General features: G+C 41.6%; 1 protein-coding gene across 4 annotated transcripts in view; it reads right to left on the bottom strand.

The window, feature by feature from the left end:
• Positions 1-528: 528 nt before the first annotated feature.
• LOC139235012 (BCL2/adenovirus E1B 19 kDa protein-interacting protein 3-like) overlaps positions 529-17,107 on the bottom strand; it is a 32,682-nt gene continuing 16,103 nt past the window's right edge. For 3 of the 4 annotated variants that reach the window (XM_070866089.1, XM_070866090.1, XM_070866091.1), the window contains exons 3-6: positions 14,410-14,491; positions 11,441-11,547; positions 9,031-9,180; positions 529-4,570 (exon numbers count right to left, since the gene is read on the bottom strand). In XM_070866089.1, coding sequence (XP_070722190.1) covers positions 4,522-4,570; positions 9,031-9,180; positions 11,441-11,547; positions 14,410-14,491 — 388 coding nt within the window. In that variant the 3' untranslated portion in view covers positions 529-4,521. The remainder of the gene's footprint in view (positions 4,571-9,030; positions 9,181-11,440; positions 11,548-14,409; positions 14,492-17,107) is intronic. The other variant, XR_011588402.1, reaches the window with a different exon arrangement.

Here is a 17,107-nt window from a genome sequence, read left to right as displayed (position 1 = left end):
TGCCTACATATTTGCTCTTCTATCTCCCTCCCACTGGTTGGGGGTCTATAATACACGCCCAGCAGTGTAACTGCCCCTTTTTTATTTCGATCCATATGGCCTCATTTGATAATCCCTTTTAACATATCATCCCTCCTCACAGGTGTAATAGTTTCTTTAATCAACACCGCAACCCCCCCCCCCCCCCCCCCACACACACACACACACTTTTAGCCCCGTCTTCCGTCTTGTCTAAAAATCCAGCAACCAGGAATATTGAGCTGCCAAACCTGCCCCTTTCAGCCATGTCTCTGTAATGGTTATAATGTCATACTCCCAAGTGTCTACCTGTGCTCTCAGCTCATCCGCCTTATTCGCTATACTCTTTGCATTGAAGTATATACCATTTAGCACAGCCGATCTATCTCAACGTTGAATATATTCAGAGATTCAGCATCCACAGTCCTCTGAAGCAGAGAATTCCAAAAATTCACAACCCTCTGAGTGAAGAAATTCCTCCTCATCTCTGTCTTAAAGAAAACAGACAGATTTTCATTTATATGTTTAATGGCACAAAAATGGTTATGATACTAATTTTACATTAATCTGCATACAATATACAAAGTTAAATGTCAGATTTATTGATAATCACTTTGGCTCAGTTAAATTCAACAATTATTTTTTTTTTGAAAAACCTGTCCCCAATTCAAAAAGACTTCATATTTTAAAATGGTTACCTTTTTCATAAAAGTTTGTGCTGCAGCTTGACACCTTTGCTACTGCAGGCACACGGAAATGTGCAAGTACGCATGTTGATTTGTTATCTATATACAAATACCTGTACTCTTCACCAGCTCTGTCCTTTGTTGCATTGAAGTTCAAAGTGTGAGGTTCTCTAATTTTTTGTTAATTGGGAGACAATGGTATTAATTCAGTTTTGTAAAATATGTTCCTTCCATTAAATCAAAATGTCTGCAATTTAAAATGACAACTGTGTTCTCCCAACACCTCCCACCCCCCACAAAAAGATGTGGCAGCACCATTCCTTCAGTATGAAAACAGCCAATTATCCTTTACCAACTTCAGATACAAACTGACACGTGTAGACAAACCATTCATGGCGTAAAACAAAAACACGTCATTCTCAAAATGCACCGTGCTACTAAAAGAGCAAGGGCAGATTGTTTCAGATACGACCTTCCTCGGGGTTCTGGAGGGTCCTATCCGTAACCTGACCCAGCCTTTTTCTTTTAGGTGCCGACTGATCCGTTGTGCTTTTCCAACTTTTAATCCAGAAGTCATGGTTTTCTTTTTATCCCTGAAACTGTAAAGGCGTGCCGTTACATCCCAATCTCCAGCTTTCATTTCTTTCAAACTGGAAAAGAACACCTTGCTTGAGAATTTAACATATGTAATATGGGCACAATAAAACAGTGATTTTCTGATAATCAGCCTTCTCCTCCATTGAGAAGTAACATAAATTGTGCAGATTCCAGGAGCTAGAATGGAAGGATAAACTGCACTGACCTTCTCTTTGCTGCAAAATAGGTAATCTGGTGGGGATGTTTCTTCCTGCAACACCATCGCATTCATTTCAATCCAATACATTCTTAAAAAAAGATCTTTCTTAAAGGAGTCTCGTTTACCAAAACTGAACTTTACACCAGGAGCTGTACAAATCCTAGGAGCATTTTAAGCTGTTTCACTGCAGTTGAAATTGTACTCAAATGTCTTTTTTTTCCTTGAAAATAGATCTTTACAAATACATAATTTCCAAATCTCACTGTCATTTCCTACATGCCAATGTGCTCTGTTATTTTTGCTTAATGTCATGACTCAGCTCAAAGGGCCTTCATTTTGTTTTGTGAATTTTGTGCTTTTCAAGGTGAGGGGTATTCATGCTGCGGTATGGAAATATTTTCCACTTCAGGCACCCCGTGTCAGCATCAAGCACTCCAGGGTCAGGTGCCATATAGGCTAGGCGCAGAGTGAAGCTTCCTCTGCACTGCTTCAAACTCAAAGTGCCCCGACGCACTGACATTTTTCTATTTCTCACACCAACTAGCATGTGGCTAGTCTGAGCAAGGTTGTGAATTTAGTGATGAATTAAGAGCAAGTGTGTGTGACAACTACAAATACTTCGAGAATGGAATCAGACTGCCAAACTCATTTGGGCTAGGATCCTTACAGCCAGCAAAAAAAATGGAATCATCACATGAGCTGAATTTAAACCCACGGACCAGACATGAAAAGCCAATGTGTAATAAACTTCATTCAGTCCCCAAACATTCTTTATCGAAATAGAAGTTCAAAACAAAAGTGCGTAAAGCTCAAAACAAATAACAAAGCGTGGAAAGGTTGCAGGAGATTAGTATTTTAATTGTACCATTCCCCAGAAACTTTCTCCTTCCTATCAAAGAAGTAGAGAAAAGGCTAAACTGCCCATGGCATAGCAGGCTAGTGTAACAAGATGCTGCACAACGGTGGAAATTAAAATTTATAGCCCAAGATATACAAGGTTGACTGACAGCTGTTCATATTCCCAGAGGCAATGGCAAGTTACCCCCACCTATTATGTATATGTCCCATCAGTTGGCTCAGAGAAACATAAAAAATAGGTGCAGGAGTAGGCCATTCAGCCCTTCGAGTCTGCGCCGCCATTAAAGAAGATCATGGCTGATCATTCACCTCAGTACCCCTTTCCTGCTTTCTCTCCTAACCCCTTGATCCCTTTAGCCGTAAGGGCCACATCTAACTCCCTCTTGAATATATCCAATGAACTGGCATCAACAACTCTCTGCGGTAGGGAATTCCACAGGTTAACAACTCTCTGAGTGAAGAAGTTTCTCCTCATCTCAGTCCTAAATGGCCCACCCCTTATCCTTAGACTGTGTCCCCTGGTTCTGGACTTCCCCAACATCGTATCTAACCTGTCCAGTCCTGTCAGAATTTTCTATGTTTCTATGAGATCCTCTCTCATCCTTCTAAACGCCAGTGAATAAAGGCCCAGTCAATCCAGTCTCTCCTCATATGTCAGTCCAGCCATCCCTGGAATCAGTCCAGTGAACCTTCGTTGCACTCCCTCAATATCAAGAATGTCCTTCCTCAAATTAGGAGACCAAAACTGAACAATACTCCAGGTGAGGACTCATCAAGGCCCTGTACAACTACAGTATGACCTCCCCCTGCTCCTATACTCAGAATTAGGATTTTTCATTTTAAGGTACTGTAATATATGCGCCTGCGAGTAGGCTCACAGTTTAATGAAGCTGTTGAGTTGGGAGCGGCTTAGCCAGTCACGTGATCGTCACAAAACTCAATAAAACCCCAGCCAGTTGGGTTTGGGGGATCCACGATGAGGCAGGTGGTTGTGAGCCTGGTGGATGAACTGGTAATGTGTAGTGTGATTGTTAAACCTTTTGCAAATAAACCAACTAGTTCTTGATAGCAATGTGTTGCTGTGAATTCTTAAGCAAAGAACCCATGAAGCAAATACATTACAGGGACAATCACCGGTCTGGGCCGAGTTACCAACTCATAGCTGGGATGCTGCAACTGGCCTCAGCAGTTATGAGCAAGGGGATCGGGGAAGGGAGGAAATCAGCTCGTGACCTTCCCGATGACCCCTGCTGGGAAACGTCTGGTGAGAGCAGGATGGAGTTCAGCTGCAATACACACGATGGTCAGAAAGCCTGCTGACTTGAGGAGCAAGAGAGCTGCAATCAATTGTCAAAATTAAAAATTAGTAAAAAAAACACACTCGGCACTAACTTTAGAATTCCGGCAATTGTTCCAGTGAAGCATTAGAAACCAAAGACAAAGAACTTTGCTCCCGAGAAACGTAGTCAGCGCCAAGTTGCACGGCTGTCCTCCTAGCTAGCACCGGGCATGTGACATCAGAGGATGGGAAGAAAGCTGTGATTTTTGGTTAAGGTCAGAGAATATAATGTTTAAAAAAAAGATTAAGAGAAATGTAATGCCAATCGCTACTATCAAAATCTGGAATAGCTCCAAACAGCAATGCAATATTTCAGCTTGTGTTGCTGTCAATTGATCAGTTCAAGTGTTAACTGCTACCTAAGAGAATGCAGATCTCAAAACAGGAGACTGAATCGCCCACTACAGCATTACTGCTTCAACGCTGCCTTGCGCCAATCCTTTCCTTGCCCATCCCCATTGGTGCCTTGTGTTAACTGCATAGATTTTGCAATTTTATAATCTAATCTAAATGGCAGCACTAAAAGATGCAGTGGTTCTGCTCCCCAAATGAGAGTGTTTTCCAGAGGTGAGGGGTGAATCTATTTCACACCTAAGCAGACCATTAACTAAAGCAGATCAGGCTGCTGTCGCGTGCTACACATCCTGCTTAACAAGTCAAAGTTGAGGGCAACAGAGATGAGCCCAGTTAGTGCTAAGGCTGGCCAAGCATATCCTTCAAATAGGAAAATGTAATGGGATGGGATGTCTTGTGCTTGTGATGGGTTTCTTTTCATCCAATTCAAATGCAATTTCACAGGTCATGTTTAAATCCAAGTCTGGCTCTCAGAAGGTGCTGGATGAGGAGGTCGTCAGTCTTTTTCCAATGTAGATCCTAAAACAAAAGGGCTCAGGTTAACAAATTGTATTTCTCCCTACTGAATTCACACCTGCACATTGAAAATGGCACGTATTTTAAATGTAATTTGTTGAAATGAACGTTATCCAAAATTACATAACCAAAGCATAGCCACTTCTCCAAACTCCAACACAGTCTGCAGTTATGATTTAGGTCAGTAGTCTCAATCTGGGCAGGGCTATTTTATTATAAATTTAATTCATGCAGCCACTAAATTTGGCACTTCACAGGCACCTAGAAGCCTGATCATTTAAAAAAAAATTTAAATCTCTGTAAACTCATAGTATTGCAACTCGACTTGTTTATCCATGCAACTCTCCTTTTGAAGAAAAGCTTATTGAAGCCAGCAGTCCGAACAATTTCTGGTACACTACAGATTTTTCATTCAGCTAATACGAACTCCCAATATGGGCAGGGTGCTGGACACAGAAAAGATGCGCCAACGCAAGATACAGATATCTGCATGCAATTCATTATGTGTTAGAGCCCAATCCTAGCCATGCCTTCCAGTGAAGGTGCCTCGCTGAAGTTTAGTATTTGCCCAATGAGATGCGAAAAGAGGAGAGAAACCGTTAGTTAAAGACACTTTTTGGTGCATGCAACTCATGCGTCAGAGCAAGACAGAGGAGCTCAAGTTCTGCTCACATCACAAAATGGGGGAGGAAAGGGGACAATAAAATTAAAATGGAGCAAAAGGTAAAGTTTAAAAACGCATCTTAGAATCTCTACCTAGTTTAATTGTACATTGTTTTACTGCTGGGAACTTGAACACTTTGCTATTACTGTACTTCTTCCAGTGTTAGCACTGGGCACTCTCAGGTCAGGCCTAACAAAGGAACACAACAGTTCCTGCTACTCTATCCTAACAATGTGCGTAGGTTCCAAGCTCAAAAGAACACCCGTCTGCACCAGTAATATTTTCACTACCCACATCAGTCACTCATGACCAGAGTGAAATGACCAATTTAGTACTAAATTTGGGGCAGTTGTGTAATCGGAGCCGATGCCCACTTGAGTTGATGGTATTTCAATTCAGACCCTTGCAGGTAAGAGAGAGAAGTTGTTCACTTTATCCATCCAGGCTGCTGTGAAGTTCTGGAGGTAAAAACAAGTGTGTTAACCTACTGCATCACCCAGTATCTTAATGCTGTTGGTGGGTCATAAATGATAAAAAAGCTAAGCAGTTTACTACCTGTATCAACTACTCTCAGCACTGTTCTCCAATATACATTTCTCATTTTTAGTGCAGCTTTTTGGCTTCCTGCTATTTCAGGTCTCTGTTAACCTCAGCAGCTGTTCTGATGACAGACGTTATAGATTGTGCACACATAGATCAGCTCCAGTGATTTAAATGGAACCCAGTGCTTCAGGCCAGCGACAGAGACTGGTGTGGAGCCAATAAAATCACAACTATCTAGATTCTGCTGCATAGTCAGCCGGTGTGAATTTGCCCCGGCTAACCTTTATTCAAATGAATCTACAAGTATGGGCGCGTTTGATAACCTATACAGCAGGTAAGCAGTTGGAGAGAGGAAGCAGCAACGCAGACGGCAGGTCCTTGTGAGACAAAAACAGTACAAAAACAAATATACCTCCAAATAGGTAGAGGGAATTGTGTTTAGGCTTTTAAACTGAATAATGGACTTTGAAGCACTTTGTACAGAAGTCTCCACTTATAAAGCTAGATATAATCACGCTGCTTTTGGATCATGGCAATGCATCCAAGGCCAACCCCTGTATTCTAAGAGCAAATTCTCACTGTTAAAAGTATGAGGTGAACCTGTGGTCTAAATGTTAACGGCAGTCAAAACCCTCAAATATCTATAGCCAAACTCACATTTCCATTCTGAATTCCCTGTTGCTGCTTAGTGCTGTGTGTAGACTCCCACTTGTTTCGTGAACCATGCTCTTCATTCTCTCAGTTTCAGTACCTCGAAGTCACTCTGTATATCCACAGTAGGACTTCACCTTGTCCCTTCATCAAAAGCCACCATCTCCTATTACATCTTTTTACTCAAATTCACATAATCCAGGCCGATACTCCTCTGTAATAATGAGGGTGTGCCTTTTTGATGAGACATTAAACCAAGATTCTGTCTGCCACTTTGGGTAGGCATTGGGCTTCCTTGATAAAATGCAACATCCCCACCGACACCTGGGAGTCCCTGGCCAGAGACCGCCCCAAGTGGAGGAAGAGCATTCGGGAGGGCGCTGAGCACCTGGAGTCCCGTCGCCGAGAGCATGCAGAAACCAAGTGCAGGCAGCGGAAGGAGCGTGCGGCAAACCAGACTCCCCACCCACCCGTTCCTTCAACGACTGTCGGTCCCACCTGTGACAGAGACTGTAATTCCCATATTGGACTGTTCAGTCACCTGAGAACTCACTTTTAGAGTGGAAGCAAGTCTTCCGCGATTTCAAGGGACTGCCTATGATGATGACATAAAAAGATCGCATGGCATCTTTTTGAAGAAACGCATGGAGTTATCCATGTGTCTGGCTAACATTCATCCCTCAACCAACACCACGAGAATAGATTTATTGGTCATTTCTCTTACTGTGTTTGTAGGCCTTACTGTGCTCAAATTAGCTGCTATGTTTGCCGACAAAACAACAGTGCCCACACTTCAAAAGTCATTTATTGGCTGTGAAGTGCTTAGGAGATCCTTTGGTTGGGAAAAGTGTCAAATAAATCTAGGTTAGTTCTTCACTTGAAACTATGGTGTTCATAAAATGATCCAAATATTTTAAAGTGAGTTTTCCCTCTTGATGTACTCATCTTTGCACAGCCTCCTTTGAGTCATCAAGAAAGACTTGTATTCATATTAAATATTATTTGCATTAATATTTCTTGATACTGCATTGTGTGAGAAATTAACTTGGACACTTTTGATCCAGTTCCAATTGAGCACAGACTCTACAGTACAAATGGGCCCCTAACTTGGCATTAAATGGCACTCAATTGACAAACTCTCGAAGAGAGGCCACAGGATGGCTGGTATGCATCATCAAATGTGTCACACACAAGTGCAATAGGGCGTTGTTCTTCTGAGTTCGGGACTTAGGCATACTGATCTGCATTTAACCATCGTATGCTTGACCTTGAGGTGCTGAATGCTGACACTGTCTGAAATGGAAAGATTTCATTCTCCAAAACATTTGTGTGTTTGATCATGTGGGTGTTTGGCAGTGAGTTGTGCCATTACTACCCCTTTGTAAAAAAAAAAGCAAAATCATTTATAATTTATTTTAAAAAAAATCTTAAGACCCGGTGACCTGTGGAAAACGGGCATGAAGTTACTCAACCTGACCCTGGCCCAAAACTGTACTCAACAGAAAACCTATTTTTCTCTATAACTTGCTAACAAATCAATACATGAACTCAAGTCCCACACCCACTGAAAATCATAGCTGAGGAAAGCTGCTCCTCCAAATACTTTGGTTCAAAGATCATCATCATCATAGGTAGTCCCTCGAAATCGAGGACGACTTGCCTCCACTCTAAAAGGGAGTTCTCAGGTGACTGAACTGTCCAATACGGGAATTACAGTCTCTGTCACAAGTGGGACAGACAGTGGTTGAAGGAAAGGGTGGATGGGATGGGTTTGCCGCACGCTCCTTCCGCTGCCTGCGCTTGATTTCTGCATGCTCTCGGCGACGAGACTCGAGGAGCTCAGTGCCCTCCCGGATGCTCTTCCTCCACTTAGGGCGGTCTTTGGCCAGGGATTCTCAGGTGCCGATGGGGATGTTGCATTTTATCCAGGAGGCTTTGAGGATGTCCTTGAAACATTTCCTCTGCCCACCTTGCCGTGTAGGAGTTCCAAGTAGAGCGCTTGTTTTGGGAGTCCTGTGTCAGGCAAGATCACAATGTGCGGGAAACAACCGCAGTGTTCGGAGATGTGGGTGGAAGGCAATTGCAGAGTCAGGAAAATGGGGCAGAGGCACTGGCGGTATCAAGAGAGCAAGGTGGGAGATTGCAGCAACATTGGGAGAATCAGTAGAACATCACATCCGACTGGAATGCAACTAGTGAATTTGAGAAGGCTAGGAAGTCAGGAAGGCTAGGACACCAGGCTATTTAAGCAACATGGAAATCAGTGGAAGATAGAGGGAAGAATCTTTTGCCTTTATATTTGATTCATTTTAATGAGCCATTCTTTTAAGCAGACTTCACTGTAAATGCAGAAGTGTTCAGAGGAATATTTCGCTGGAAAGTACTACCTTACAACAATCACCGAACCACATAATAATGAAAGTTTAGCGTCAATATGTTGCAACCCACCTCTCCTGCTTAGTGTCGTGGAGTTGTAAAAAAGTGGGAGTATTGGATCAAGAAATATGGCCGTATTACTGAACATGCAAAATCTGATCAATGTGAAATTTAATTCCGACATTTAAAAAAATAATTCAATCATCAGAGTACATTATTAAACACTTACCCCAGGCCAAGAGCCAAAATATGGGATAGAAGCAGGGAGGGAAAGAAGATCTTCAGAAATTCAGCAGAAAATACGCCACCTTTCTTCATTGCTCCAGTTTTTCTCATACTGAGAATGGCTGAATGCTTAGGATGTTTGAAGTGAAACTCCCTGGGGGAGAGATTCAAAAGAAAGGAGAACTGTAAATCATCCCACTCTTTGTGATGCTCATATTATATATAAGCACGGAACTCTGAAGCTACTACATTTAATTCTATCATAGTCACTTCCATCTAATACAATCAGAAGCAAGTTTATTTCAACAGTTAGCTAATGTTTCCTTGTTAGCTATTGGAATTTTTGTAAATTAGCAGTGATCATAGCAACTGTACCAAATTTCAAAAAAAAAATTGAAACAGTCTCTAGGAAAGACTTAGGAAAAAACAGCAAATGCTGGAAATATCTGTAAATAAATCCAAGTTAATGTTTTGGTTGTGGATGAGGTTTTGAAACATAGTAACTGGGTTTTCTTCTATAGCTACTGGCAGACCAACTCTGCATTCCAACACTTTCAGTTCATACTCCAGGAAATGAGTTACAGACTAACATATCAGGGCTTTAGAAATAGTTTCAGCTTTGTTGTCACAGTTACAGTTTGCTTTCACAACTCCTCAGTACGCTGCGTTTGACCCGTTTCCAGATAATGAGGGTTCTCCATTTTGAATGTACCTTAAACATGTAACAATTAAAATTTTATTTCATAATAAACAGTCAACAATCTTCATATAACTGCAAAATGTGATACAAGAATGGAAACTAAGTTAACTTCAGTTTATATTATTTCACGAGTTGCCCCACCTTGCAATCCAATTTAACGACTTGTTTAGGTTTGCGCAAGGGTTTTTCGTTGCAACCCACTGCCATAGATTACGTTCACAGTATACCTGATGTAGTATATATGGTAGTGCATGAGTTTTTAGTGAGTAGCTTGGGTTAAGGATGACCGTGGGGAGACAATACCTAGGAATGGTGGCGATCTTTAGTGTACACATATTGCACACTTGCCTGATGGATTTTGGTTGTGTAACCAAAGCTTGGAGTTACCCTGCTCAGATACTATCAAGATAGCCTCCCACAGATCGATCATATTAAGCCATGCAGCAGTTGGATGTGTATTGAAGAGCTCACGGGGTTGGGGGTAATTTATTATAGATAGAGGATTGGCGAACTTACAGAAAACAGAGAGTCAGGATACATGGGTCATTTTCAGATTGACAAACTGTAACTACAGGGATCAGTGCTGAGGCCGCAACTATTTACAATCTATATTAATGACTTGGATGAAGAGACCGAGTGTAATGTAGCCAAATTTGCTGATGATACAAAGATAGGTGGAAAAGCAAGTTGTGTGGAGGATGCAAAGAATCTGCAAAGGGATATAGACAGGCTAAGTGAGTGGGCAAAAATTTGGCAGATGGAATGTAATGGGGGAAAATGTGAAGTTATCCATTTTGGTAGGAAAAATAAAAAAGCATTTATTATTTAAATGGAGAGAGATTATAAAATGCTGAGGTACAGAGGGATCGGGGGGTCCTTGTACATTAATCACAAAAAAGTTATGGGTTCAGCAATTAGGAAGGCAAACAGAACGTTGGCCTTTATTGCAAGAGTATAAAAGTAGGGAGCTCCTGCTACAACTGGAGTACTGCGTACAGTTTTGGTCCCCTTATTTAAGGAAGGATATACTTTCATTGGAGGCAGTTCAGAGAAGATTCACGAGGTTGATTCCAGAGATGAAAGGGTTGTCTTATGAAGATAGGTCAAGTAGGTTGGGCCTGTACTCATTGGAGTTTAGAAGAATGAGGGGTGATCTTATTGAAACGTATAAAATGCTAAGGGAGCTTGACAGGGTAGATGCAGAGAGGATGTTTCCCCTTATGGGGGAATCTAGAACTAGGGAGCATAGTGTCAGAATAAGAGGTCACCCATTTAAAAGGAGGGTCATGAATCCCTGGTCTGGGAAGGGGTAGGAAGAGAACCTTATCAGACAGCATTCCACTCCAGACATTTTTAGTTTTGATAAACACAGAATCAGGCCCGGCTGTGATGCACTAAACGAATGTCAACTGTCCCCAATTTGAGTTAATAGCTTCAAGAGAAAAGAAGGAAAGTATACTGGCAAAAATAAAATTCTGCAACCGAGAACATTACAGCCACCATTGTACCTCCAGTAATAATATATCTGTCAAATGTTTCATGATCCATGGAACAAGTGCAGGCCTCATCATTGATCACTGATGGCCATGTTCTGGTTAAGCCAAATATTTTTTACATGGAATTTATATTTGCTATATTATATTATATACATCAGGCCAACTGTGAGACATAATGCACCAATATAATATTTCCCAAATGATAAACCAGTACTCACTTTGGAGGAATGTTTTCAGGTCTACTCGACCAGTCAGAAATCCAGTCAGCACTTCTCTTCATTATAATTTCCACCTCTGGATCTCTCTCCAAACCATCATCTTCAGACTACAAAGAAAGCAAAAGAATAAATTCTCACACATCCCCAATATGCACATCATTGTTTCAACACTTATGAGCCTGAGATTTCCAATGGCGTTAAGTAATGCAAAGTGGAAAATCTAACCGTGGAGTCGGGGTTTGACTAAAGATGAACAATGGCCAATACCACCACCGAGGAGTCTCTCTCAATATGGCAAATGGGGAGGTGGAGGTTCAGATAGCAGTGCCAACCCCAAAAGTATGTTCATTCATCATTTATTCTAGTTTCAATAGATTCATCGGCTTTCTTATACTAACCAAACTGTCTTGTTACATTTCATCTGATAAAAGTCAACGTAAAATGTAACAGATTTCAAACAGCCAAGTCGAACCCTATTAATGGAAAATAACCCAAAGGCATCAACAACCTTTCAATATCAAACCTTGCAGGTCCTGGTGTTAGCCGATAAGCTGCTACAGGGTGGGACCTCACCCTCAAAGAGCACGTATCGCACGTGTGATGAATGCTTACACAATTAGAACCACTGGAGTAAACTGAAAGTGAGCTTCGAATATTTGGAGCTGTTTGTTAAGTAGTGATAAGACTAAACTACATCGCATCACTTCAATTAACTTCTAAAAATTTCTGTATGAGATTCTGGTTAGTTTTATTCTTGTCTACTACTAGAACTCACTGCAAATACATTTTAAAAATAGAGAAACTAGCAGAGACCCGCAAATTATTTGCAGTCAAATTAGTAGTTTTATTGCAACACAGTACTTGTTTAGACTGTCATCATCTTCTTCATCTATAATAATAACTTTTATTTATGTAGCACCTTTAACGTAGTAAAACGTCCCAAAGCGCTTCACAAGTGTTACAGACAAACAGACAAATTTGACACTGAACCACAGAAGAAACTAAGGCAGATGATCAAAAGCTTGTTTAAAAAGGTAGGTTTTAACGAGCGTCTTAAAGGAGGAAAGAGAGGTAGCGAGGCGTAGAGGTTTAGGGAGGGAATTCCAGAGCTTAGGGCCCAGGCAGCTGACAGCACGTCCACCGATGGTTGAGCAGTTATAATGAGGGATGTTCAAGAGGCCAGAATTTGAGGAGCGCAGACATCTTGTGGGATTGTGGAGCTGAGAAAGATTACAGAGATAGGGAGGGGCAAGTTCATGGAGTGATTTGTAAACAAGGATGAGAATTTTGAAATCGAGGCATTGTTTAACTGGGAGCCAATGTAGGTCAGAAAGCACAGGGGTGATGGGTGATCGTGACTTGGTGCGGGTTAGTACACCGGCTGCAGAGTTTTGGATGACTTTTGGAGTAGTTAAGTCTAGAGGTAACAAAGGCATGAATGAGGATTTCAGCAGAAGAGCTGAGGCGGGCAATGTTACGGAAGTATAGAATCAACGTGATGTCCACCCTCCCTTTCTTTCTCCCTCCCCTTGTCTCTCTCATCCGCTGCGCGCTCTTCTCGGCTCCACAGCAACATCTGGGGAGGCCCCACCCCCATTGGCCCCGCCACTGCCGCCTCTTCATTGGAGCAGACCCAGCGTTAATCAAACTTTAAAAATTTGTGCCATCGCTCCCTGCCCTGATTGAACATAAGAAATAGGAGCAGGAGTAGGCCATTTGACCCCTCAAGCCTGCTCTGCCACTTAATAAGATCATGGCTGATCTGATCAGGGAATCAGCTCCATTTCCCTGCCCGCTCCCCATAACCTTTAATTCCCTTATCGCTCAAAAATCTGTCCATCTCCACCTTAAATATATTCAATGACCCAGCCTCCATGGCCCTCTGCGGCAGAGAATGCCACAGATTTACAACCCTCAGAGAAGAAATTCCTCATCTCAGTTTTGAATGGGCGACCCCTTTTCTGAGACTATGCCCCCTGTTCTAGATTCCCGAGTGGAAATATCCTCTCTGCATCCACCTTTTCGAGCCTCCTCATTATCTTATATGTTTCAATAAGATCACCTCTCATTCTTCTGAACTCCAATGAGTATAGGCCCAACCTACTCAACCTATCTTCATAAGTCAACCCCTCATCTCCGGAATCAACCTAGTGAACCTTCTTTAAACTGCCTCCAAAGCAAGTATATCCTTTCTTAAATAAGGAGACCAAAACTGTATGCAGTACTCCAGGTGTGGCCTCACCAATACCTTGTACAGTTGTAGCAGGACTTCTTTGCTTTTATACTCTAGCCCCCTTGCAATAAAGCCCAACATTCCATTGGCCTTCCTAATCACTTGCTGTACCTGCATACTAACTTTGTGTTTCATGCACAAGGACCCCCAGGTCCCTCTGCACTGCAGCATTTTGTAGTTTTTCTCCATTTAAATAATAATTTGCTTTTCTATTTTTTTCTGTCAAAGTGGATTGGTTGCGAAGCTGGGCGGAGCCTGATCGCCCATTGGTTGGTGCAACTGTCACTCAGTCCGGACTATGTGCTCCCAGCCACCGCCCAGGACGGACAAAAACTGACTAATATGGTTATAGATGTCCTGGCTCCTTGGGCCAAAGAGTTTTATTTTCAACTTGCATACTGTGACACTGAAATAAATATGATAAAACTGTTCAAACATCAGCCCTAAGATAGTAAACATTAAAACAGAATTCACCCCCGCCATAGGGAGCAAGTGTAGAGGCTAGGGCCTGCCATGGGCTAGGAGAAAGGAAGCAGGGTTGGCTGGGTGAATGCAGAGATGGACATGTACCTGCAATTGGTGGCAAGCTTTTTACTTTCCTTTAATGCTCACTAAAATCTCCTGACAAGAGATGCCCATTCCTAAACTGATCCAATAAGATCAAGAAGTAACACGTTGTTGATTTTTTTTGCAGAAAACTAAATGTAGTCAATCCTACAGTACAAGTTCAACATACCTGAGAACTGTTGTCTCTGCTGCCATGCAGCTCTACTTCGAAGATTGCCTGAGCCATCTGAGGTGTCTGTGGACGAGATTGGCTGTGAAATTGAACAGAGGAACAGTCAACATCAAATCATAATCATGTGAATTTTAAAATGGCCGAATAGATATCTATAAATCGATTAAAGTGCCTAAAACTGGTTGGTAAATCTCTCAAGGGCAATATTAGTGCGTGATGTCTGAGGGATACTTGTCCCATATTCCCAAGTTACCTGATCGGAGCAGCTTAGAAGCAAGCCGCCAGAGTTTATACAATTTCAAACAACTGCCTCACTAGCTGGAACCACAGCACCTCCAGCTTGGTAACTGCTGAGTTTTCTGTGGAATTAGTCCCACAAAAACAGCATCCCCTCACCAAGGTGAAACATGTGGTTCTCAGTTACAGGAAAAATATATATACACTGGACCAAAACTATTTATCCACATGATAGCAAAGGACTGAAACCAATGTATAACAAATTAATAAATGGTTACAATCTGTAGTGTTGTCACTTGGATTTCACTAAAGCTACTGTGAAACTTTCTCTTTATGATCACTCGAAACTGTAAAAAGCACCCAGCAGCACAATGATATATTTTAACTTTCTAAACCTGGGCTGTGTATTTGAAGCTGTATAACACTGGAGTGGAATACTGATGGTTACAGGTCAGGTGCTTGTCATAATGGAAGCAATTTGATATGGTGAATTAAGAGCATCACAGCAAACATATTTAAATACACCTAGTACTGTTGTATATGAAGCTCCGGTGCAATATGTCACTTGTAATAAAGTGTGAATGTTTAAAAATGTATAGAGACATTGAAGTTGAGAACGTGGGAATTGTATAGGGACAGTATAAGCTAACAAAGAATTAATGGAGGAATAGCCATGACATCTCAGACTCGAGACTGCGAAATGTTACAACACTAACACATATTGAAACAAAACCCACAGCTTGCAGAAAAACCTCAAGGTCTTATTAAATCATGTTATGAACCTGAAAAATTTACAGAAGGTCTTTGTTTAAAATCGGATCATGCTTGGGTCGGCTTATGAGTGGACAAAGGGAAGGAGGGATCAAAAGAGATGGGCTGAGCTGGGATGTCACTCTGGCCCTATCTTGTTATCTTTTGCTGAAAATGTATAACCATCGTCCCTTTACAATGTAACGTCACTTTGTCCGTAGGAAGTGGGTGCGTTCGAACAGATTTGCATTCCTTCTGTCTGATAAAGTCCCCGATCGAGATTTGCTTTTTAAATAAAAGCTTGCTTTGTTTAAAGCACAAACGGTATTCGTTTCAGTAATTTTGCTGAACCAGATTGAGAGAAAAGAATCTACATTGGAATACTGATGGTTACAGGTCAGGTGCTTGTCATAATGGAAGCAATTTGATATGGTGAATTAAGAGCATCACAGCAAACATATTTAAATACACCTAGTACTGTTGTATATGAAGCTCCGGTGCAATATGTCACTTGTAATAAAGCACCATCTGAGTCATGGCAGGGCTTCAAGAGTGCAATATGAAAAAATTCATATTTCACAATTCAATAAACACAGAATATTCAATTTAAAATGAGACTCAGTGTACTTGTCCAGGAATTATGCACAAGTGAGACAAATTGTGACACCATTCCTAGATCAAGCATGGACATGTCTCTGATTTGTTTCATCAAATTCATTTGAAGTACTGAAAATATGTAACCAGAACTGGCAGCTGTGGATTCCACACCAAACAAAGCTTCTTTAGTAAAGGAGTAAGTGAAGACTTTCTGCTTCAGTGGAACATTGAACAACTCGACATAGAACAGCCTACAAGCACAAAAGGTCACTGCCAGCAAAATGAACTCAATAAAGCCCCAGAAGTCGGGAGAACTGTGACTCTGCAAATTCCTGGTCATTCTAATTACAGTCATTTGTTTATTGACTTTGCTCTCCATACTAAAATACTTTGCATGGTCAACATATTATTGCATTGGTCAGGATTTTTCATCAGCAGGCAGGAAGCAATTATATTGATGCACTGTTCTTCCAAACTAGTTGTTACATATTAAAAAACAAGAGCGAACATTAATTAGTGTTCCCATGGTTATCCAGCAAGCACAGTACAGAATTTTATGCAGCATAAAACAAATTTATAAATAAATGAAATATTTGCATTTATGTTGCAATCACTGCTTCAAGTATTTAGTTATTTCACTGTTAAACAATAATTTACTCTTCACAAGCTCCTGACTCAGAGGCGAGAGTGCTACCACTGAATTGACAAAGACATGGATAAGCGCTTCACTAGCAGATGGGCAACGGTAGAGATGAAGGCGTGTGATATTATGGAGGTGAAAGTAGGCAGTCTTTGCGATGGAAAGTGTTATGTATGCAACAAAGCTTCAAACTGAATGCTGTTTAACTAAGCAAGGTACAACCTTGCTTCTGCTTTATTTAGGCCCAAGTGCCTGACTCACAAAATAACTGGCCTTTTATACCAGAGCAGCACCATGTGCGTGCTGCTCAGTGGCCTCCAACAATGACACCACCTGGGGGCTACAAACAGCATGTACATACATGATAATACCCTGAGATCTGAGATCTTATCACAGTCTTTCACAGGTTGAGACGGTCCGGTGCTTTACGCTCCCGTCTCAGTTCGATTCCGGTCTTGGGTGAATGTGCGG

Source organism: Pristiophorus japonicus, chromosome 22 (assembly GCF_044704955.1).
Source record: "Pristiophorus japonicus isolate sPriJap1 chromosome 22, sPriJap1.hap1, whole genome shotgun sequence".
NCBI classification, from domain to species: domain Eukaryota; kingdom Metazoa; phylum Chordata; class Chondrichthyes; family Pristiophoridae; genus Pristiophorus; species Pristiophorus japonicus.
The sequence above is the reverse complement of the archived record's forward strand: the minus strand, read 5'-3'. Positions and strand labels throughout refer to the sequence as shown.